A 25141-nucleotide genomic window follows, 5' to 3' on the forward strand; every position below is an offset into this window, starting at 1 on the left:
TATTGACATATGAATCCGATGCACAATTTGTCCTTGCGTGCCTTGTAAATTTACGTGGCGAGCCACATCCGGCACCCGAGCCTTGAGTTTGACACCTGCGTGTTAGTGAAAGAAGAAACAAGACACAGAGATGCATCAGAAATTATTTTAAGGCTCTGTTAAATTCTCATCTTAATATAAAAACAAACAATATATACCTTTGTAGCCTGATGTCACCAAAGCAAAAACCTAGTATCAAATCAAAATGTTTAAAACTGGCTAATCACATCATAAGTTTTTAATAAATATGATACTATTAAGAGGGGAAAAAAAAACAGAAAGCAATGTTAAATCCGTTTAACAGTTTGCAGCTAGACTTATTGAATGACAACAAATGGTCAAGTGGAAATAATGAAAAGACAAAATATGCATGTGGACAAGTGTGCTTGCGTTGGTCCTTCTTCCGCCGCCGCCACCGAGACGCTGGGAAAAAAGCGCACGGGAGAGACAGGTATCCATCTATATGATCCACACACACACACGTGTTACTGAGACTCCAGTCAAAGTCATTCAAATTGAGCTAAATCGCCGCATCAAACCTGGATTTGAACATTTAACAACAGCCTTTACTGCAAAAAAAAAAAAAAAATGCCTTGGTTCAATACAGTCAACCATCCTGTCAACACATTGTGAAACTAAAAAAAGGAATTTAAACAAAAAAGTGAGCAATATACTGGAAGTGGAACTGAAGTGTCCGTGCTTAAAATTCAAAATGTTTCCTGAAGATGAAATACTTCAGACTCCCCTTAAAACCAATGACATATGGAAAGCCATTGTGAGCATTTTATTTTTTAATATACTTGATATCCAGCTTAAGATCCAGTCATTTGATGAGTATGCAAAAGTTGACCAACTAATCGGCAGACATTTCAATATTCCTAGTGAAGATGAAGAGAGGCAAAATTACTAGCAGACATTTTTTGTAATTAGTCGGCTCCAGGAGACTATTACGAGTGGGCCGAATGTTGACAAAGAGCGTGCTAGTGCACGTACCTTAAGCTGGATATGAAGAATGTTAAAATAAATTGCCCAAACGGCATCCCATAGTGACGCAATACAAGTTTTAATAATAAGAAAGTATATAATGGCGATTAAAGCAGCTTTAAAAAGGAGCTGCTGCCTCACAAACACTTGTTGGTTATTACATTTTTCTGACTAAAAGGAAGGAGGGGAAGGAGATCGGCAGGGGACGAAATTCACGAGCACTTGACTACGTGGCAAGTCTCTCCGTGGTCCTTTCAAGGCTTTTCGAGTGGCGGCACGACCCAATTGTCCCTCTGAAAATCGGGATATCAAAAATAGGAGTCTCGGCTGGCGGTCATGCCTGCATTAAGATACCAGGGAACCTTCAAACCGAGCGGCCATGTTGTGCAGGGGCTGGCGATTCGGGGTGCCCCCACTTCCTTTTGGCTCCCCCCCGCTGATCTGACAAACACTGCATCTGGAAAGACACACACAAAATCCACTTGTCAGCAAGATCATATAAAAACACGTTTTAAGAAATTGTCTTGAAGTTTAAGTACAGCGGTGACGTAACTCCCGTGACAGTACCCATAAATCTGAAATTATCTTTCTCCACTGAAATGAATGACAATGCCATTAATTTATAGCAGCCTCCTGAATAAAACAAAATAAAATGTTTAGAACTACTACTTTACGTGACAAAAATCTATAGTAATGATATTAAAGCTACAATCAACGATTATTTCGATAATTGAGCAATCCGTGAATTTTTTTTATTATTATTGAATCAATGAATTGGCTACAAAAACATCTATAAAGTGTCAACCTATTCATAATCAGAACCATTTTAAATTGACAGTTCAAGAAAATACCAAATATATATACATATAAAAAAAAAAAAAAACTAGGGTAAGAATTGTCAATTACTTTGATAATCGATTCCTGTATTGTCTGGACTTATTTTGTTTATGTTTGACTGGTCCAGTGCCTTTTACTCAGGTGCAAAATATACATATTAAAATGAAAGCGGCTGGCAAATATGGGTGCAGCACAGCCAAAACAAAACCATTTTGAAGAATGAAGAGATTTAATTGCTGGGAATAAATAAATAAAATATTCCCAGAACAAATTAAAATTGAGGTAAGCTATGTTTTAGTTTCAGAAAATAGATTGCTGGTGCTCTGCAACAATGTCACTTCCTGTTCTGGAACGTCATTTCTTATTCAGGATGTGGTGTTTTTCCTCTTTAAACTGTCTGCTTTGCTCTTTTGCTCGAACCGCCGAGCGGCGTCGTTTGCGGTTCACCCCCGTCGAACATCCATCTTAAATGTTTTCGCCCACTCGTCCTTCTCGCTACATCTCTTGTCGCTTATGCACATGACGTTGTGCTGGAGCAGTCATCTGATGGTCTCATTTCTACTTTTGTCAAACCGGAGCTTCCATTTTGTTTTTTTTATACACAGTGTACCTTCACAAATTTGGCCAAAAGAAGCTATTGTTTTGGCGCCATCTTAAAGCCAATGGATGAGAGGTTCAAATCTGTCTGAAGACAAGTAAAATAACATTTTACACATTTTTTTAGTACATTTATGATGATGACATTTTTTTAGTACGTTTATGATTATGTGATATTGATCACTTTACTAGGCTGAAATCTCTCAGGTGGAATAGAATCCATGCAAATACTTTTATGGGACGTACCCGCGCCCGCCGAGTGCATGAACATCCGTACCTCTTCCTCACTGTACCACACAGGCGGTGCAGCATTGCTCCTGTTTCTCGGGCAGCGTAGAATAGTTCATCTGGCGCACAATCTCAGCAAACAGCTCGTCCACCATGGTCTTGCTCTTGGCCGAGGTCTCGATGAAGGGGCAGCCCCACTCCTGGGCCAGGGCGCGGCCGTCAGAGCCCGCCACCTCACGCTCTGACTCCAGGTCCACTTTGTTGCCCACCAGGATCAGCGGCACCTTCTCGAAGCGCTTCACTCGCACAATTTGATCTCGCATGGGTCGGATGTCCTCAAAGGAGGAAGAGAAAAATTAATTTGGGCAATTCAAATGACAAAGGTAGCAGAAATATTTTTACATGCTAATTTCATCTCAGCTTTTTCAAACCTATCATCTGTAATGAATGTGATTCACTTAGCAGTCAAATAAAAAACTGTTCGATTCAAAACCAGTGAGACCATAAATGTCAAACTCAAGGCCTGGCCGGGGGCCAGATACAGCTTGTCACATCATCTTATGAGGCCCACGATGACAAATTGAAAACTTTGTGTCAACACTTAAATTGCAAATTATCAAAGCCAAAGTCAGCTTTATTGTCTTAAAAGAAAAATACACACTTTATTGCCATGCAGTTATTTAAGCAGTGTTTAACTTATCTGATTCCAAAACTTGTTCTTCATCAGTTTGTTGTGTAGCCTATACTGCATATCATTTTCGATGGAAAATATGATTACGAGGCGGCCATCAACAAAAATAAGTTTGACACCCCTGAGTAAGACTAATGTTCTTTTTATTTGATGGGGCATATTTATTACATTGAAGGTAGGACTAAACCCGGTGGTTCGCTTTAGCTGGTCAAACTCTAGTTGTTCATGTTTTGATGGTCTGTCAATTTCACAGATTTTTTTCCTATGACAAATGGACCGGGAATGTGTCCCCTGCGATAAATATGGAGTAGGATGGTCATCCTTTCTTACCTGGAAAGACTGCTGGTTAACCAGGCTGTAGACCAGGATGAAGCCCTGGCCGTTCTTGATGTACAAGTCCCGCATGGAGGCAAACTGCTCGGTGCCCGCAGTGTCCAAGATTTCCAGTACAGACGGGGACGAGTCCACCTCGATCTCCTTTCTGTAAAAGTCCTCGATGGTGGGATCGTACTTCTCGATGAAGGTGCCGGTGACGAACTGGACGGTCAGCGCCGACTTGCCGACGCCGCCGCTGCCCAGCACGACCACTTTGTACTCCTTCATTGGTGGTGGACTGAGGCGAAGCTAACTTGGAGCGGCTAACGAATTAGCTTCGCGACGCCCCGAAACATTGACGGGCCCTGTGCACCCCTATTCTTTTGTCAAAAATCAGGCCGGGACAACGATATCAAACGTCGTCTATTTGTGGGTATAATAAACTCGATGGGTCATAACTGCCACCAGTTTAGGGTGAAAAACTCGGCGTGTAAAGGGGGAGAAAAGTTGCTACCCTCTCCGCTTCACTCCGCCTGTTAGCTAGCTCGACGGTGGCTAAATCTCCGCGGTCCCATACCCGGGCTCGTCAGGGGTCCGACCCGGTTACGAAGAGGCACTGTCGGGGATGTGTCGTCGAGTGACGCACGCCGCGTACAGCATTCTATTTTGGCGTCACCATTCGGACACAATCAGCGCGCTGACGGCGGTGCCCCTCAACCTGGCGTGTCCGTCCGTCCGTCCGACGGCCGGGGCCTGCTTGTATTTCCGGGGCTGCCGTCCACCTTTGAAGGGCTCCGTGTGTGTTACCGACGCGCTCCCGGCTGAATTGCAGCGGAGAGTTAAACACAGAGGCTCCGAAAAGCAGGTTTGGATTTACAGCGGAAAGCCCTCCATCTGTCTATCGTGCTCATCTTTCTTCGTCGGCAGGCGAGCTGGAGCCTCTCCCGGCTGACTCTGGAAGGAAGGCGGGGTACACCCCGAAATGGTCGCCAGCCAATCACAGGCATCAGCATAACCCCGATGTTAGTTTAGGGGTCGCTTACACTTTAGCTAACCACTTTCAACCTTCTTCTGACAGTGGGAAATAAATTAATCATAACTCTATTTCAAAGAAACACACACAAGTAACAGGGGCGTAGCTAGAATACTTTTGATGGGGTGGCCAGGGTGAAACATCACATTGTAGTGTACATGAGATGCCATTGATTATCATACCATCCAGTCAGGGTTTCACGAAATAAAATACACAGAATATTCAGAGCTTTGCGCGTGACACGGATAAACGTCTAAATATAAAGCAATGTTTTGCAAAGCTTGATTTATTTTGTTGGCTTTTGTCTCATAGTTTCCTTTTTGTAGTCTTCTATCTCATTCACTGATTCACTAGCTTAGGGCCAGTCAGTGATCAATTGTCACAGAGTCCACACCAAACAAATTAGGGGACAATAAATTATTCTTGATCTTGATTTTACATACTGCATTCAATGGCTCATTCATTACAAAAACTGAAACATGTTATAATTATAGCATAAAAGCTTTGATTTAATATTTGTCAATTAATGATATCCATGTGCTTTTGTGGATCATTTTAAGTGTTTTGACATTCCTGTATGTCCCAAAGTAGAAGCTGGTATCATACATATTGTAATGGGAGTTTAAGACACTGAAAACAAGCATTAACAATACTTATATGGATTTGAAAAAACAAACAAAAAAAATACACAGAATACTAAAACCGATAAAACTAAACTAAAAAAAATATCCCAAATTTTCCATTCATTCTTATGTATTAAGATGCAGAATGGTAAATATTGAATCGGTTTAACATTCACAATTTCAGTCATGATAATCTGGCCCAAAATTAGCCCGATCATATAAATGTCTACCCCTGTTTAAGTCGATTAATAATATCTATATAATATCTAGATTTGGTCACTCACAAACGATCGCAAACATACAAAAGAAGTGCCACAAACAATGAAAGAAACACCACCCTGGGATCACAATGTGTATTTATTAAAGGTCAAACAGAAAGTGCAGAATAATAGGCACGGTACCTTCGTCATAATAACGATCATAACAACAATGTATACAACTGACAAGTAGCGTGGCATGTAAAAAGCACAAGAAGAAGAAACAGAGGCAAACAATAAACAGCAGTTTTTCCTTGGATATGGCTTATTCTCAAACTTCCCAACTACAACTTAGTATGTTCCTTGAATATTTTGGACACAAGTATCAAAATAAAGAGACAATATGAACAGAAAACCACTACTGTGTCCTAAAGGCACACATAGTTCTGCGTGCTACTACTTTATCTCAGTCGCAGGACAAGTTTGACATACCATTAGGACAACTATGCTATCCGTGAGGCAATACTACACTAGTTGACTAGTCTGTGTACTACTAGTGAAGCACAGGACGTTAACAGTAATGGTAGAATTTTATATCATAGTAAAACTAATAGCACCCAATTATCAACTCGTGAAGTTTTACTTCACTAACAGCACAAAGTTCTACAAGTATGTCAAAGTTGTACTACTAGTTAAAGTCCATGGACTGGTATGCACTCACTAGTAAAAAAATTCAGCGCACTGGTAGAATGACTGTGTCTTAGTAGGAATGTTTTCCCCACCAATGCAGTGTGACATTTCGGCACACCCGTAGAACTAGGGTGCACGATTAAAATGATTAGCGTTTCGGTAATTTTTTTCTGTCACTACTAGTGCCATGTTTGGCCTACTAGTACATGGACACTCAGCTGATATCAAGTACATCAAGACAATTAACTAACAGGCAAAAAACTAACAGGCCATTTGTCTACTAGTAGGGTTCAGTAGGCTACTAGTGCATGACATGCCTATAATTTGGACCTAGTAGTATTACTAGCGCAGCAGTCATTTATCAGTAAGGTTTAATTGGGCACAAGAGGTCAAAAGTGGAACGAGTGGTAGGAAAAACATTATTAGTAAGGCACAGTCATTGTACAAGTTTACTAAATTGTCTTCTTATTGAGGACAAAGGGTGTACTGGTTTCTAGTGGCGTTACTAATTTAGCACAGTAGTTTACATGGGGTACCAGTTTAATTGTATTGCGTACCAGCAGGCATTAGTCATAGAAAAATTCGTACTACTAGTAAGACACGGTTGTTCTACTAGTGCACTATGTTGTTTTATTTATGAGGACAAGCAGCTTACTTAAACTGGGCCTCAAAGATACAGGCTAAATGATCAAATGGCTTTCCATCCCTTCCCTGTCAGCACTCGTGTTCATATGTTGGAGGGCTGTGAAACAATTCATCAAGATGACTCACTCTAGCCGGGGGCAGCGCTATTGAAACAAAACGGCAGGCTGCAGGAGCAAAAAAAGAAAGAGCGGATATCTAACGCTGCGACGTTCAAAAACAAAACTGTGGCGAAAACGCAGAGTAAAATTCAAAGTTTTGGGAGAACGTGCTCAATTTAGTGTTTCTGACAGCCCCAGTCTAGTGATGTCGTTGATATGGACTAATATCAACCGTCTCTCGGGAGTCCCCCACTAGCCACCCGCCAGCGACAGCTACCAAGGGGTCCTAAGAGGCAAATGATCAACACGTTGGCCGTGCATGCAATGAATTTCAGATAGTTTGCAGGCTACAACCTGGCCTAAAGATGTTTTTCGTACGTCTATTTACACTGATTCTGACTTTAGGTTAGCATACATAAGTGAGAGGCTACCAAATAAAGCACATATTCGAGTTATGTTGCCGCTGTCAAATGCCCACCCCCACCAAATAGTTAGGAGTCATTCATTAAATAAGCAAGGCATGAAAGAAAATACAAATATTTACCGTAATTAGGACTTTACTTATGCGCTAGAAATAGATTAGCAATAGGCTTCAACACGTCCAACTTACATTTTAGTCATATTGCTAGAAAACAACAGTCGTTGAGTTTTCAAAAACCTCTCAATTATTTGACATCAACGTAGGATTTGATTCAAATTTAACAGCCTCTTAAATAAAAAAAAAAAGCATTACATAAGCCCCAAAATAATGAACACTTAAAGAAAAGAATATTAGGTAAAAGCGTTCCACTGTACTCAATAGACGTACAGTAATATTAACAATACACTGCTTGACTATTATATTAGACTCTTTTGTCTAAATTTATTCAAAATAAACATTTGGAGGGATAGTCAGACAGTTCTCTAATATGTACATAAGTGCAAACAAGGTGAAGGTCACACATTCGTAGAGGATGGACATCGGCCAGCACAGCGAGCGACCCCTACCCCCAAAAAAAAGGAGACTTGTGGACTGTCTGTCACCACTGTTTATATTTGTTTTTTAAACAAAAATAAAGTATTGACTTCAAAAATCCCCATTAGCTCCCTGATACATCGACCAATGCTATATAAATAAAATTAGATCGTCTTTTCTGCGTGGCAACAAAGTGATTTCATAACAAAGAAATCCATGTCAGCATCTTTTACAGGGCCACTCTTCGCATCCAAGGGTTGGATACATTCACCAAAACCGAGACATGATTTATTAAAACGCCTCCTATTCCGTTCTTCAGCACATACTAACCTACCACACTGACACTCAATAAAACAGCACAGCTGCCTTAAAAAGTGTTCTCATGTAATGCGTGAAAACAAAATCCAACATTTCATCTTAAAGTATCGGGACAATGAATCCATTTGAAAGAGGCACGTTACAATTTAGATTGAAGGGATTTTGCAAGCTACAATTGACACACAATGTCCACCCAACTAAAACAATACCTTTGTAAATTTTGTTCATCTTTAAAGTCTTTTGACAAAATGATGGGATCTTGTTTCAAGTTTCAAGCGCCCTTTGAGAGCCATCAAACACAGGAATGGATTCTATGATGTCAAACATTCACCCCCAAAACTTTTGAAACAGAATGAAAATGACATTTAAAAAGTGAATATGTACATTTGAATCCAGCATTGCATTAAATGGTGCAGTTCCTTGCATATAATAGTGGATGACTTTGGCCCGATTGAAGTGTTTGCATTCAGTCTAACGTCATAAAGTCACTTTTTTTTTTTGTCTTGAGATCAAAATGTAGCTTTTACAATCTTCATTGAACACAAATCCGTTGTCATGTCACCCGTGTGATCAGTTAATTGATGATGATTGAATGATTCAGTATTCTATTGTTGTGTATATAGTAGGATATGTTTATAGATAGACTTTGAGTGAAACACGAACATTATTGTGAATGGCTTTTTTTTTTTTTTTTTTTTAACTGTACACAACTATAATGGACGCTTTTTTCAGCATAACTTTCCCGTAGGAAAATACAACCAATCCACTTAAACTGGTCCAACTGTCCAGGCAATGTTGGAAGTAACAAGTCAACATTCTTAACTGCCTTTCAAGTATAAAAACAACAACAACAACAATAATAATAATAATGCAATAAAAGTCTAACACAATCATTTCTGCACCTGCCATCATTTTTTTTTACGACTACAGTAGTTATCATTTATATGTGATCTATTATGATCAAATTCTTTTCTATTCATCTTAGTTATTTTTTTTATACAGCAGGGGTTTGAGCACCACTGTCATACAGGATAAATACTTTTTTTCATTATTGATAATCTCTCGATATCATGGCTTTTTACCAATCCCATATACTTTCGTTTTTTTTTTTTTTTTTAAATATATGACAGTGAGTGTATATTCCCTGAACATTGTTTTGCGTTTGCATGACGTCTCCTCTGCAGCTAAAATCAAAATCCCAATGAAGTCAACATTCTAAGCACAAGTGACTATCGCACAAATGAAACATAGAAGGATTTACACGCAAGGCCATCCGCAAACACATTGTGATAGTTTGTCAGAAGACTGCCATTCAACTCGTCTCCATCTTCCCTCTGTTGGTTATCAACATTCACAAGGTTGGCTTTGAGATGAGTCTAACTATCCTTTCCTCTTCTTTGTCTGTGTCTTATATTTTGTTGAGCTACCAAGAACCAGAGTGGGCTAACGCCATTGTTGTCATATTCAGATGAAGACTGGTCAAAATCAAGTTTTCAAGTCCACAATTGCTATTAGCGCGTTTCTGAAGCTACCAGTGAAATACTGGGCCAACTTTCATTTCTGTAGCTTCAAAAGTGAGCTTCCAAGATTTGTAGAAGAATCAAAAGAAAGTAGGCGAGTGTGCTATCTAGTGGTGATTAGTGGTATAACAACTGCAAAGTACAGTTCATATTTTTTTTTACCCCCAATATTTATTTATATTTTGTTTTAATCTGTTTTCCCCACATTAACCCCTCAGTTTTTTTATGGAGAACATATTTAGATTTTTTTATCACTTCTGATCGAGATGATACTATGACATTGAAGATGATGACAATGTCAGCAATATGATCTAATATGAATATATAAAATGGTCAGTCCAAAATTATAATGCAAAATGTAAGAACAAGAAGCATTTCTGTCCAAAAATGATACATTTAAAAAAAAAAAAATCAATGTCCACCGCCATAAAACTTTAAATCCCTTTGCTGTAAAAAAACAAAAATGGACTTAGCCAACTCTTGTTCCGGCTCAGTTAGCATGCACATGTGGTGCACTTTTAAGGTGTCGGTTATTATGGCTGAGAAGAAGGTGGCGCAACCTCTAAAGTTGGCGTGCAGTTAAAGAGGCACACATTTGTCTTTTCTTTTTTTTTTTTTTTTTGGAGGGGTTGGGTAGGGCCTCAAGTAGCATTTGGAGAAAGGCTTACTGAATCCAAGGCCACGAGAGCCCCCATCAGCAGTTCGGGAACAGGATACAGGTGGGCCTCCATATTCATGGGGATGCACTGGAGCTCCACCGGCTCGGGAGTCACAAGTTCGGAAAGCTCTACTGGGAGACACAAAGAGGAGAGAAGTTGTTAGTCCTTAAATATAGAAAAGGTGCAAAAAGGCACAACTGAGGAGCTAGCTGTTGCCATTTAACGTGTGTTCAGCTAAACACGCGCACATCCATGGTCAGTGGTTAGCTAACATTATTGTGGCTTGTACTTAGCATTAGCAAGATGAACACGTTTTCTGTTTTATCTAACGTCTGAATAATGGTAAGATGAGGAGGAAGCCATAAAAGAAGGCCGGATGGGACGGCCAGTAACGCTCATATGATCAAATGACACATTAAGTGAACAAAGAAGAGCAAACATTTAGACAACATTTTAACACAGCTAACATTTCGTTCCAAACCACTAAGTCTAACTTTAACTTAGTCCTCACTAAATGAGGACGACGTAAAATTGATGTAGTACATGAAACTACAATTCCCCAGTCATTCCTTCCGATATACATACATCCTAACAGTTCAAAAAAATATGAAGATATGAAATGAAAAGGAATATATGCTTGAAGGGCTTTCCATACTAAAGAGTCGGATTAAAAGACAAGACAAAGGCAAACCTGATCGGAGGTGGCGGATTCAGTGAAAGGAACATCGGCGACTGCGCTGGAGGCCGACGAAACGGCGGAGGAGGAGGCGGGGGCGCCGTGCATCATGGTAACTTTTATTCAGGCAGACAAGAAGATGAGGATGAGGGGAGGAACAGGAATGAGACGGTTACCATGGCAACAGGTGAAGCCACATTGGCAGGATGATTTTAGGCGTATCGCCGGACATGCAAACAAAATAAAAGCCAAAGTATTAAGTTTAGCAACAAATAGTCATACAATGTGATCAGACGGCAATATCTGACAATTGTATTCAAAATGGACTACGAGTTACATGTTGGATCGGCGTAGGGATTGTGAGGGGGAAAAAAAATGCCTTTTTTGAGGGGCCTGCGCCGCAGGTGCTCACTCACCAGTAGGGATGAAGGCCGGCTGCTGCAGCTGCATGCTGGCAAGGGCCTGCTGGTAGTGGAACATGTTGGGGTTGAAGACGGGGGCGCCGTTGCTCTTGTCCAACATTTGCCTCTTTGGTAGCGACTGCACGCCTCCTGCCGGAACACCCTGACCACACCCACCGCAGAGCATCAAATAGCATTAGAGTAGCTCCACTTTCAAACTCATACGAATGAATGGTGATGGAAGAGTTTTTGGTATTTGAATGAACAATGTATAATCATCCTCTTTAGTTGTACTTGTTAGTTTCAAAGTAAACCTTGAATGGAGTGAATGTAAAATATACGCTTATGTTTAAAAAAAAAAAAAAACTGGCCACCAGAGGACGCTGCAGTGTGATGTTAGCGCTAATGTGACCTCAACTGACTTTAGGGATAAGGCTAGAATTAAAACAGGCAGATGTGATGAAAATATTTTGAATTTTTTTCTCTATGCATTTCTTTTATGTGTAGCAGCACATTATCACAGGGTTTGAATCTAATCGAATTCACAAACTGAGCCCCTAAATAGCGCTCTCCTTATGGTGTTGACTCACCAAGGCGGCAGAAGCCGTATTGTGTCCAGCCTTGATCCTGGCCTGCAGGTGAGTAGGAGGGTGAAAGTATTTGCACTTGTCCCGGCCGCAGCGTCCCTTCACGTAGTCCATGCAAACGATCACACAGTTCTCATTGCAATCCACCATGGCGGCCTCTAGGGGGTGCGCATAGCGACAGTCGCTCTCCCCGCGAGTGCAGTTCCCACGCTGGAATTCGCGACAAACCTGCGACAAACCGCGACCCGTGTTTACCTTTCAATGTGCGCCAAAGGAACACATCGGTGCCATACCTCCAGCTTATCGGTGCGGGAGTGTTTGGGCGCGGCCGCAGCATTGCCCATGGCAGACAGGCCGGTTGGACTTCCAGGGACCAGCAGGGGAGTGCTGGGCAGCAGGTCAGGCATCAAGCCCATGCTCGGGCCCATGTGGTTTAGGTAGGGACTAAATGGCATACTGGGACTATTCGCCAGCGAGGGAGTCACAGAGAACGTTGTCTGTGGGTTTCAGAAAACGACGTTTGTTACGTCATTGCCTCACGATATTTACTGAGCCAATTAACATATTGTACAGTCCAAACTCTTGCAGCATTACCACCAAACAAAAATGTCATAAATAGTATATTCTTTATAGTGGCACCTTGACATAAGAGTGCCCTAACTTAAGAGTTTTTTTCAGTGATGAGACGTCAGTTGGACATCAGTTGCAGTAAATGGCATATTTTGCAGATCTCTTTACAGTAAACAACATTCAAATACAGTTGAACACTTTCAGTGTAGTAATATGTTGCGCCACACTGTGCAGCACTGAGCTTCACTGTAAAATACGGAGTGTAAACATTTGCAGATTTAATAATCGTTCTCGCAGAGACTGCGGTATGATTAATGTCATAGCGATGCTAATATCCATGAGCTCATCTAGAGTGATTTGCATTATATGCTAGCATTACCATCACAAATGATTTTTTTCCGGATTTAGACTTTCACTTATGTCAGGTGGGTCTGCCCATATCCAATGAGATAAAAGGGTTAATGCCACAACATTTTAAGAAATAAGAATGTCGTATTTGGGGACGCACCATAGGCTGCAGTTGCGCTCCAGGTAGCATGAAGTGCATCTGTTGAGCCAACATGGCGGCAGCGGCCTTCTGCTGGATCAGGTTGTTCCTGCCGTTAATCTCCAGCTGGGTTTTGAGGTGTGGAGGAGGATGCAGGTACTTGCAGTTCTCTCGCGCGCAGCGGCCCTGAATAAAAGAACAGGAAAAGCGACACACTGATGAGCCTCCAAACGCTAGACCAGAAATTGCTTTATGGAACATTATGGCCACCGCAAAAGATAAACACGACAGGAGCAGATTTGATTTCAAGCATCAAATTGCTCAAACTACCTCGAAGCAAAGGAGCACTTGTGTCGTCAATCTCGGAAATCTTAACAGAATAACTTAAAGGGTTAATGCCCAGTTGGTGCTCCTTGTCAAAAGTGAAAAGATCCTTTTACCCGTCCCACACACTTTAACAAGTGTAAACCTATCAAAACACACTTTTTAAAAGTATTCCTTAGCTTCTGCTGCCCAACACTAGGATACTATCCAGTACCAACTTCACGTTGAGGTTTAAAAACAAAGACTGTTTTGCTCAGTTGTTCAAATAAAAGGCAGTGTGTACTTACGTCAAACTATTTGTTACTCGTGGTTTAAGTCTACTGTAAAACGTACACATTAAAGCAAATTAAACATTTAAACACCAAAATGTAATCAAACAATTTCATTTTGGCCTATGTGAGTCCGCTAGCTTAATGGCAACATGAGGAAACCATTGACAGCTACCAGAAATGAGTATCGACGGTGATTATAATTCAACTTTTGAACTTCTACTTCTCCACACACACACCACAGTGCCAAATATGAACACAATAAACACGACAAATAAATAAATCTGTGACTCAACCCGACATCAATAATGATCAAACTTGCCATTTCATGATCATCACAAAACAGAACGATTTGTTAGCTAAGCGTCGAGTGGGTTTTAAATACAGGCTGGCATTTTGTAAGTTCTGCTAAAATTAAGCACTAATGAGGTCTCCTAGGATCTTGTGCTGGATAATTTATGAACAACGCGCCAGCCGTCTCGGAAATTGTACATGGTCAGATGCGCATTTGGAAAGGTTATGGCTGAGCAAAGAACAATTGCGGCCATGTACTGCTGGAAAAAGGAAAAAAAAAAAGTCAATCTTTTCAATTATTGGAGCACTCACTGGCGTCATTGGTGAACTTGACTCAGGTGACCTCAGGTGACCTTAAGTTAGAGGTGCGGTCACCAGCCAATCTCAGGGCACATATAGCTTATTTGCACCACTTTGCCATAAACGCTTGACCCCTATGTACATGATGTGATGACATAAATACCTGTCACAATTTTAGACCAGTAAAACTTTATGGACATTTTTGAGTTCAATGAAGCTAACTTGGATATTAGATAAGTGTGGCAGGGCAACAAGAACAGCAGCCTAATCAGAATTCTACGAATAAAATCACAACAACAAAAAAAGACTCCAATACATGTATTAATTTTGAACTATGCAAAAATATTTGCCGCAGTTTGTGAAATTTCCCTCGTAGCCAACAAGCTGAACAAACAAGACCGATGAGATAAAGTTGGAGAATGGAAACAGATGGTCCCATCTCAGCGCTCCGTGTTGTCAAACCATCTTTTATTGCACCTCAAGTTTAATATGTGTCAGACGTTGGGGCAAATTGCGGAGAATTAAGCGATACTATATTTTCTCAACTGCATTCAATTAAATTCTAGACTAATCCTTTACCATTCCATTTTTTGTGTTCTTGCGCCTGTCTGTTTTAAGTCTTCCCTGAGCCTGCAGATATGGTTATTTAAATTTCCAGGAACTCAGTTGTATCACATAATCGGGCAAGTAGCCACAAGTTGGTGCAAATGCCCCAGCAAACGCTAAACAAAGCACGCAACGAGACACTGAAAAGTTGAAGAGTCTGCCGGGGAATCTCCGCCACCTTGTGGCTACTTGTTTGGTCACGTGATACAACGTTCAAATTATTGAGTTCTTGGAAATCGGAATAACACCCGACATTTCAAGACGCAATCTTATCTGCAGGCGCAGCGCGCACTTAAATCAGACAGGTGTAAACACATTAAACAGGAACGGTAAACCAATTTTGTAAATGTCTCGTTCCACAAGGCAGGCCTCCAACGCGTCCTCCTGGCCTTCTGCGCAAAACGGCAGCAGGCCTCTCGCTGCCCTCCATGCCAACAATACCGAGGCAGACTGTTGCTCAGTGCTAAAAACAGCCGTGCCACTCAGGATGATCAAACTATCCAATGGCTACGCACTCCTGTGCTGTTGCTAGGCCCCCCTCTACACTGCCTTCTCCATTTCTGCTGCTCTGGACGACATAACGTGAAAAAATGGACTAATAAAGCATTCAAACTCAATAAGCAAGGAGACAGCGGCGGCTGCGAGCTGAGATGCTGCACGATTTCACTCGTCAGGCTCGCACTTTTCCTTTGCAGCAGGAAACCAAACATCCCGCATAGGCACACTTTGAACACAAGCTGGGCAGAAATTGTATTATCGGACACCCTGCATGCACAATGAATAAATATGATATTGTAATTCTTCTTGAGAATACAAGACTTGCCGATGATAAATGTTTTATATTGTTTTGTTTCATATATGTTGGTGCTCCCGTGCTCTGTGTGTAAAGTAGCAGTTAGCTAATTGCATTTAGCCTGTCCGTGGCATCTTACATATTTTAGCATCAAGCTAGCAAATGTTAATGAAATACCTACACGTTTTGGTGTTTTTGATTGTGAGCTGTCCTTGTATGTGCTGCTGGTCTAAACGCGCTAAAGAGGGAATTGTTGAAGGTTTGGTTGGAATTACCATAAACATTGATGCTAATTTCCGTTAGCTCATCTATGTAAGACACTTTGCATTATACATATGCATACATCTATCCAAACAAACAAGAGCTATTTTATTTTGAAACTAATTCTGATTATTATTCTTATTAATCAGGTACAATATTTTCTGTACATAAAAAAATCAATGTGCGCTATAATTCACACCATTTTTTTTTTTTAACGTGATGCCGTTTGTAAATACCTTTTTTTTATGTTAATACCAATTCTTCTATTATTTTTGCTGAAGCAACCCGTGGGTTTTCGAGGTCGCCTTTTTAAGAAAAAGTTTTTTTTCATTCATAGATTGACGCAAACAACTTGGTGTCCATTTACATTTTAATTGTGGCACTGAAGCTTGCACATCCTTGCAACAACTTAATGTGCATGTTTTGCCCAAATGGCATTGAATGTGGATGTATGCATATGCGGCTGTAACAAATGAGGGCGCCGAATAAAGGGAAAGCTTGTACCTCGAATCACAACGCAGCCGTAAATGTCTCCACTGACCAAGTCATCGAAAACCTGAAAGCAGTAAAGCAACATTTTCCAGCGCTTTGGGTTGCGGCTGTGTGGGAAAGGCGTGTGAGTCACAAGCGCCGTTGCGATGAAAATTGAGGATGCACAGGCCCACGTAAGGACGTGACTGTCAAATTCACTATTTGACACCAAATGTGACTGAAATATTTTGGCACACAAACGATTCATTACAAATGAAGTATCAGAATTCTTGTAACCTATTATCCAACTACGGGACAATTTCCTGATCATACTAGCATAGGAGCGCTAGGTGTTTTCCAAAATTCAGTTTTGGCCGACACCCATGCACATTTAAGGAGACTCTCCTCGGCTCATATTTGCCAGCACATTCCTGGGCCATGCGCGAGCAAATGAGTCGACGTGATGAAAAAGACACACCTGAATGTGGCGCTTGGAGGAGAGCCAAACTGAAGCTGCCCAAGGATTGTAGGATGAACCTGTTTGATTGTATTGAAGCGATGAGCTGTAGATTTCTTTTGCTTTGTGTTCAAATCCAAATGTTCAGCAAGATAAAACTTCTGAACTCACTTCAACATACATTTGTGACGAGAGAGAGAGAGAGAGAGACAGAGAGAGAGAGATAGAGAGAGACTATTGATCCCCGTTAAGAAATTCAGGTTTCCAGCAGCATTCATACCAGATGGCGGCAAAGCACTATATCTGTCTAAATAAAACCCCTCCACTCATATTGCCTGGCATTACAGTGCCACAAGATTATAGAAATGAGCAGTGGTGCCACTCAATTCACTTTAACAAAGTGCCACAACAAGGTGTCAAAGCACTACATTTTGTAGATGAACCCCCTCAACTCACTTTAACACACAATCGGTGAATTGTACCAGGCTGGGCCACAAATAACTAAACTCTGCAAATGAATGATGCCTGTTAAAATATAAGGGAGTGGGTTTAACCCAAAATTATGATTGCCACAAGTAAAAAAAAATGTCTTGGAGTAAAATATGAAACCACATCCCGCCCCAAAAAGGAAACAATAATTGCATTTAAAAATCAGCAGCAGTAGTTCCCTGTCACCAAGAACGTAAATGGGTGCTGCAAAGCACACGTTTTGTCTAAACGCAACACAACTCATGCCAACCTGGTTCCTGGGCACAAAATATAAAATGGTTTACGTGTTAGGATTTTTTCCATGCTCTGCAACGGATTAAAGGTGAAGTATTAATACCTAAGCCAACGTAGCTAGCAAACCAGATGGTTCAACGAAAACCACCTGCCAAAGGTAAACAGCGAGGCACCTGCAGGTCAACCCGAGTGACAGCGCAAATATTTTGCTGTCCGCCGCTCGTTTACCTTGAGCGAGTCGAAGCAGGCGATGACTCTGCCGTTGTCCACATGACAGCTACGCGACGGGTGAGCAAACTTGCAGTCGGCGTCCGAGCGCGAGCAGGTGCCTCTCTGGTACTCGCGGCACACTTCCAGGGTCAGCCATTTGGTGTCCCGGCCCAGGCTCACACTCACCGCCATGACCGAGCAAACTCACTGGAGCAACTGGAAACGACGATGCGCGGATGGAAAATGTCCACGGGGATTTCTGCGGAGCGGTGCTGTGTTTTATTGGCTCTTCCTGGGAAAAGTAACAGCTGAAGTTGGACAGGGATGAGATAGCAGAGTCCATGGGGGGCGAATAAACTAAACTACTCTGAGGATATCATGTGTGGCATGGTGGGGAGGGGATGTGGAGGTGGGGTGCCAGTGCCAGGCCCACCCTGCGTCGCTACTCCGTTCACGTCAACATGCTGAGACAGAGGCAGTCACCGCAGTGCGCGTTTGTCCCAAAAAGTCACTTGGCAGGTCCGCGTCCTTGAAACGTCCAAGACAAATAGGTGCAGCTCGTTCAAATGGAGTCTGCATTCCAGGCTAGCGGGCACCGTGACGCCCTCATCCAGGGGTGGGGGAAAGGGTATAAAAAGGCGTCAGACGACTCCTCACGTCCCACTTCCACCTTTTACTTTAGCCCCGTTTGCATATTTCCCTTTCTGGTCTCCGTGGCTTTAAAAACGGCCCGAAAAACGCGTTGGCTAACAGAAGAAATGGAGCACTGCCAGCTAAAGATTGTGCGGCGTTGAAGGCGGAAGAGAAGGAGGGTGCTGATGAGGACCACGAGGTAGGAAGGGGAGGAAAGAAACAAGCGACGACAAACAGACAGGGAGGGGACCTGCCGAACGAAAGAGGGAGGGCGGCAGGAAGAAACTGGAAAGGCGGCGGCGACTGAGAGAGAGAGAGAAAGAGAGAGAGAGAGAGAGAGAGAGAGAGAGAGAGAGAGAGAGAGAGAGAGAGAGAGAGAGAGAGAGAGAGAGAGAGAATATTCGGCCCACCAGGGAGTCCAACGTGGCTCGTGACGATAGATAACATTCACTGCTACTTCTCAATATAACTGTTGTTCCTTGTTTGTCCACTGGAGGGCTCAAGCACAACCACTTGCTTGACATTCTGAGATTGTCTGTATACTTACTGTATGTCAGGGGTTTTTAACTGGTTTGGACCAAGAGACCAACATTATAATGAAGAAGCAACTCGGGGACCACTGCTTTGGTGGATTATTATTTTATTTTGCACCGAAGGAGGATAGAGCTATACAGGCTATTTTTTGCGTCTTTATGTCTCTTTTAGGAATCGCAGCAATATTTGACATAATTTGGATGGGTAAATGATTCATAGAAATAAAATGGAAAATAAATAAAGTCTAAATAATAAATCCATTTCATTTTTCAAAATGTTACAATTGTTACCCATTTCCAATTTCGGAGACCACCTGCAATACCGCCACAGGCCACTAAAAGGTCACGAGACACCGGTTGACAATCGCCGGTATACGTGATCCCTGACGCTGATGCACTTTTGAAGGCTAAGAGATGCTAAGATTTGAGAGGTGAGTAATTTTCAAATAAAATGTTGCGCTACCTTTGCATTGCGAAATGCACACTTCTGTGAAGAAGCCAATGTCGCTATTTATTTGGGGACGGGGATAGGTCTCAATAGATGGACTCCAATGGATAAAATGTGGCATAAGTCAAACACAACTGAACTATTCTGAGGTAATCATTTGTTTATTCGCTGTTTGGATTCATTCACTCATCCTAAAACAGCCACTGACTAAAACGTGACATGAATCACATGCAGCGAGACAGGCGGCGTCCTTGACAAGAGGCCCTCGCCGATGATTAACGCCCGAGCAGCCAGGCACAGACTAACCAGGAGGATGAAAAAAGGTGGAAAGAAAGGAGGCAGGCCAATCGGATGCTTCAGTCAACCAGAAGCGACGAGCAGACGGCCAATGGCTGCAGATGTTTCCATGACGACTCCTCCCTTTCACTGAGTGCTATTTTTCCTCCACAGTGGCAAAGTACAACCATGGTCGGTCCACATGTTGATTTTACAATGGGGGAGATTTAGAAGTACAGTCTCTTACTGTCGAAAAATAGAAGATAATCATATGACATCACCTCAAGAAATGGAAGAGGAGCTTGATGCTAATGTATAATGGTGTCTTAGCCCTTTTGGAAATGTGTGAGAAGTAGATCAGTCATTGTGTTCCGCTGATTGTATCATAAAATTTGTCATTGGGGTCTCTAGACATTGTTTTGAAACTTTGAAGGGATCTATAGGGGTCTATGATTTCAGATCTCAGGTCACAGCCAAACACAGCTCACTAGTTTTCCGAAGCTGAACCGCCACTTGAGATTGGCTGGCAACCGTGATGTCATTTTCAGTCGAAAAGACGTGACAAAATGGCCACCCGCCAAGATGGATCAAAACAGGTGCATTTTGCCTGTTTAATTCATAGTTCACAAAGAACATTTTAAACACAACACTGTTAAATAATCAATGACATTTCATTCAAACATTTATTGGTGTCATTTGGGCTCTTTCAGTCCTCCTTACCACTATACTCCTTCAAAAATTACCTATTTAAATTCATATCATTTTTGAATAAAGATGCCGATTTTGTAAAACAAGATAAGAAGCTATCAAGACAAAACTACAAGACCATTCGTAAGAATTTACTGCAATAACAGTTTGAACTTCCCGTATAGGAGTGTTCGTAATTATGAGCTATTGTGTTTGGGAACACATAAACAATTCATCTAGTTTATGATGAAAATACCTGGAATTTGTACAGATTAACAATTTGATGACAGATGACTACCACATAACAACAACAACAAAAGTTTGACCTTTAAATGGCAAAAAAGGGAGGATGCTTAGTATCTCAACTCGCATTTTTCCTATAAACGCACATGTGAGTACATGTCCAAGGACAGCTTGTTCCTAAACGGATACTGTTTATTCAGTATTTAAAAGTAGCAAAGTATTTGTCTTTGTGTCGGATGTGAAATGTCTCACCATGACCTTGAATCGGCGGCGTTGGGGAAAAACGGGAGTGTTCCTAGCGAGCCGCACGTGGAAAAAACTGTGGCAACCTGGCAACGAAGAGGCAATGGCAAAGACAAACTTGCTTGGGAAGTGAAGTTTAATTTTTACAAAAGGCAACCTCATGTCTCTCAAGGCCTCTCAGAATTCCAAGCACGGTTCTGAAACCAGAGTTCGTTTTTGGTTTTTCTCCACGTGTACCTGTTCATCTATTTATGTGTGTGCACTTTTGTCCTCAAGGCCTTTGTGCGTCTCCAAGACTAAATATTTCTTGTTGCACTGAGTTGAGCCTTGTATGTTGTGACCCAGTCAACAGAAGTGGGCAAATGTACCAGGTTCCACAGCGTAGTAGCGTTGATGCCAAACGATGGCGTTTTTGGCGCTTATGTGGAAAATTAAGTGCCCATCATGTGACGTAAAAACACACTTTAATTGAATACACGTTATAATTTCCTTTAATGTTTTGAAGTAATATGATCTGATGAAGTCTTTGGATTTTTTTTTAAAATGATGTAAACATCCATTCTTTTAACTGTTATTGTTAAATGTGCACGCGTGTGAATGAGACAAAAAAAAAAAAATGTGTGTGTGTCTACGCGAGGGGAAGATGCGGTGGTGAAGTTTGTGACCCTGAGAAACAAGGACGAAAACAGAATGAATCAATGCAAATGGAAAAATACATTTTTGGGTGTAATTTAATTAAATTACCTATTTTTCTGAAAAAATGCTGTGTTGTCAACAAATTCGTATATTTCCTTTGTTGTTTTCGAGTTATCATCATAATCTAATGTTGTAATAGTGTTTGTTTTTGTGTGAAAGCGCTACTATCGACGGGGTTGACCGTATGATTTTAGAATGAACAAGATCTCTAAACGATCAATTCGATTCGCAAAATAATTGCTGTTTGATTTGACAACCAAAGGCAGAACTGCACAAGTTTAAGTATGCGGGCTCTCTCTAGTGGTTCATTGGGGAATCAGAGCATATTTGAAAATAAATGTACAAAGTGATAGATATACCCTAAAATCTAAACAACGATGTCAGTGGTTTTTTGTTACCCTTTTTTTATATTTGACAGTAATCACAATAACTACGTTTTTATTTAATCCAACTAGTTTTTGACTTTTGTCGAAATGACAATTGTAAAAAAATTGTTCATATTTTTTCTGTTGTTTTGACTTGACCAGCCTCTAGAACGGTACTTATGACTAAAGAAAAAAAATTGTTTTAGTCCTTAAAGATATATTTGGATACCTTTGCAAAATGTACGAAAGGGGACAACGTCAAGGTGGCCGTAATGGCATCATAATTATCAGGAAAAGAAAATGGTCAACAAAATAAAAGTTAGGTTCAGAATTATTGATGGTATGATTTTGAATAGAAAAACGTGTTTATTATAAGCAGATAAAAAATAAGAGTATATAGATTTGTATTTTGCTTTTACATGCCGCAGCTATAGAAATTTGCAAAACTAACCGGAACCTTTTGTTCAATCATTGGTTATTGTTAGCTTGACTATTCAACCAGAGTTAGCTGGTGGTTTGTTTGTTTGTGTTTTGTCACTCGGTGGTAAAAGTGATTTTTTTTTTAATTGGAACGCGCCACAAAATCATAAACATGCCCGTAAGTTCTCTCGACATATTTATATCGCAATAACATCTGCAAATGTTTTTTTAATGTTGGATTAGCATAGTTTGCCTATAGCGGCGGTGTTGCTGCTAAGCTAGCAACCATTTGTTTTGATACCTAACAGTTGCTCAGTGTTTACGACAAACTGGCAAATATGTCGAGTTTGTTTCATTTAGCTTCATTTAGCTGCAAGTCTCGAAAAGCTGGTTGTAAGCTGATAAAGTAGTTTGCTTCCGAGTCAGCTGTATTGCATTTGTGTTTTTAATCAACGTTTCTTTGAATGCAAATTTTATTATAACATGACTCCAATTTATAGGTACAACAATTTGGTCAAATTTACTAGATTATATATATTATATAGATAATGGCACAATTGTTTAGATTCAATTGTTTGACTTGAGATTGATATAATATGTTACATAAATAATAATAGATCATAATATAATAACAATCATAAATAATCTTTGCAGGCTTGGAGCCACAGTAATGAGTAACGTAATCGTCCCTCACAGGGAATGACCAGTTTAGAAAATGTGCCACTGGAACAAACCAAGAAACAATGACTGTGTCACTGATTGGAACAAAAGTTGAATAAAATGTTTCATGAATTTCTCTGTGTTTTGGCAGAAACACGAGTTTGCAGTGGCGATGACGTGTGAAGGATGTTCGGGTGCCGTCAGCCGAATCCTCAACAGGTTGGAAGGTGAGACAAAGGCCCAGTACGTCCATATCAATATTTACCAGTTCCACTGGTTTTTCAACTGCCAAAGTCCCACTGTCGGATCTCTTTGTAAAATAATCCTTAGTGTTTATCCTGTGGTATTTCCTTTACATGTTTCTGCTCTGATATGCTTGGAAAAATGGTCAAAGTGAAAATGGAAATAATAATTAAAAATATTGTAAAAAATATGAAACCAAGATAAATCATTTCAAAACTCTTGTCAGGATTAATCGGTCCTGTAACTTGTACGACTCAATCAAGAAACATGTAAGAAAGTAAACAACTGGGATTATATGTCCAGAAATAACCAATCAGATCAAAAGTCATTGTTATTAGTTGTCATATTAGTGCCTTTAAGTGTATACAATACATCTGATAAGCAAAAGTTAAGTCAATTAAATTATCCGTCATCCTTAACAACTGTTTATTGTATCATATTTAGATAATCTTTTCATTCAACAAATGTGTACAACTTAAGTGATGCACAAAATGGATGGATTTTAATGTGCATTAATTTATTTGTTTGTTTACTTATTTTTTTTTCATTTATCTAAAAAAAAAAAGTACAGTCTTCTTAATGTGCAAACTGCTCAGTGTTACGAACATGATTTGACAAAACGTACGTGGGTTGATTTCCGAAGATGTCAAGTTTGAAATCGACCTCCCGAATCAGCTGGTGTGGATCGAGTCGGACAAGGACGCCGACGTTCTGCTGGAGACGCTAAAGAAGTGCGGCAAACAAGTCACCTACAAGGGCACTAAATAAAAACAGGTGACTCCACCGTATGTTTGAAACTATTATTTAATGTTCTAATGATAACATATGCACTTATATGCTTTAATGTACAATTCTTGATACACAAACAATGTATGTATGTGGAAAAAAAAAAGGGTGACACTACTTTGTGGATTTTCACATATTGCGGGTGGTCTTGGAACTAATTAGCCGCGATAAACGAGGGATTACTGTATACCCAAAAACCCGACATACAGTGGCATGGTGTGTTAACTTGTTCTTTCTGCTGTTGCTTTTGTTTTTCAAAGACAAAGATTTTGCGGTGGTGCCAAATGAAGGAACGAGCTTCAATCATGGACGTTGTAGGAGCAACTCTCATAAGTTTGTCTTTGTTGCCGACATTCTTTCTTTAATTTAAAGAACAATCATTTTTTCTTGCACACCTTCATGCATTCCGCGCTAAAGCAGTCAGTCGTTATGTCCAGATTTTTTATTTTTTTTCTATCACTTCTACAACTTATGATCTGATTGCTCGGTTTGACTTCTTATTGATCAGCTAACACTAAAAAAAACAAATTTACAGATTTTTGTAGCAAGGAAAAATTAATTCCATGTCCTACTTGTGAATTGTACGATATGAACGCAATAAAATTCAAAATGCTCTGATTTTCATGTTTTTATTGATATGTTTGACATGCCCAGCTTGTATCTGCTGCTCTTTTGTTTGTTGTCTTCAACTATCAGAAACCTCAATTTGTCACCCTTAGCTGTTTGGGCTCATGTTAGCACAGATTAGCTGCTGGTAGTAGCACAGCAACTTTGAATATTTGTAAGTAGGCATATCCCCAAACACAATATTTTGCACCCGAGTCCAAGAATATTTTAAAGTTAATGTAAACTAATTTTGTGTTACAAGCCATCAAAGGACACGATATTAAAATTTCTTACTATGCAATTGTGAATGATGACAAAAAATTCATTTATGTGCATCAGCAGTGCTCTGGGTTAAATTGCAGCTGCGTTGTTGTGCTGGCTGATGGCAGCACTATCAAGTATCAGCATGAAATAATCATGTTACCTTTTGGCACATGTGTCAAA

General features: G+C 40.6%; 3 protein-coding genes and 1 long non-coding RNA gene across 6 annotated transcripts; 2 read left to right on the plus strand and 2 right to left on the minus strand.

The window, feature by feature from the left end:
* Nucleotides 1–131: 131 nt before the first annotated feature.
* Nucleotides 132–4759, minus strand: rap2c (RAP2C, member of RAS oncogene family). The gene is made up of 3 exons (XM_049755308.2): nt 3707–4759; nt 2735–3020; nt 132–1480 (listed from the first exon to the last, which is right to left on the minus strand). Exons 1-2 carry the CDS (start codon nt 3977–3979, stop codon nt 2742–2744), a joined length of 552 nt encoding a protein of 183 aa, XP_049611265.1. The 5' UTR covers nt 3980–4759; the 3' UTR covers nt 132–1480; nt 2735–2741.
* A 927-nt stretch (nt 4760–5686) lies between these two features.
* mbnl3 (muscleblind-like splicing regulator 3) lies at nt 5687–18677 on the minus strand. 3 transcript variants are annotated; one of them, XM_049755280.2, is made up of 7 exons: nt 17877–18674; nt 13172–13336; nt 12387–12590; nt 12097–12321; nt 11522–11669; nt 11121–11221; nt 5687–10557 (listed from the first exon to the last, which is right to left on the minus strand). In XM_049755280.2, exons 1-7 carry the CDS (start codon nt 18048–18050, stop codon nt 10540–10542), a joined length of 1035 nt encoding a protein of 344 aa, XP_049611237.1. In that variant the 5' UTR covers nt 18051–18674; the 3' UTR covers nt 5687–10539. The 3 variants fall into 3 exon arrangements, with proteins under 3 accessions (XP_049611237.1, XP_049611243.1, XP_049611252.1); XM_049755286.2 differs by having other exon boundaries at nt 5687–10560; nt 17877–18672; XM_049755295.2 differs by lacking the exon at nt 11121–11221 and having other exon boundaries at nt 5687–10560; nt 17877–18677.
* Nucleotides 18678–18827: 150 nt separating this feature from the next.
* On the plus strand, nt 18828–21899 carry LOC125989248 (uncharacterized). The gene is made up of 3 exons (XR_007488636.2): nt 18828–19455; nt 19556–19621; nt 19707–21899. It is a non-coding gene; the product is annotated as an uncharacterized lncRNA (long non-coding RNA).
* A 522-nt stretch (nt 21900–22421) lies between these two features.
* Nucleotides 22422–24707, plus strand: atox1 (antioxidant 1 copper chaperone). The gene is made up of 4 exons (XM_049755353.1): nt 22422–22580; nt 23214–23289; nt 23949–24079; nt 24352–24707. Exons 1-3 carry the CDS (start codon nt 22575–22577, stop codon nt 24071–24073), a joined length of 207 nt encoding a protein of 68 aa, XP_049611310.1. The 5' UTR covers nt 22422–22574; the 3' UTR covers nt 24074–24079; nt 24352–24707.
* Nucleotides 24708–25141: the final 434 nt, after the last annotated feature.

This window comes from Syngnathus scovelli, chromosome 1, assembly GCF_024217435.2.
Source record: "Syngnathus scovelli strain Florida chromosome 1, RoL_Ssco_1.2, whole genome shotgun sequence".
NCBI lineage: Eukaryota > Metazoa > Chordata > Actinopteri > Syngnathiformes > Syngnathidae > Syngnathus > Syngnathus scovelli.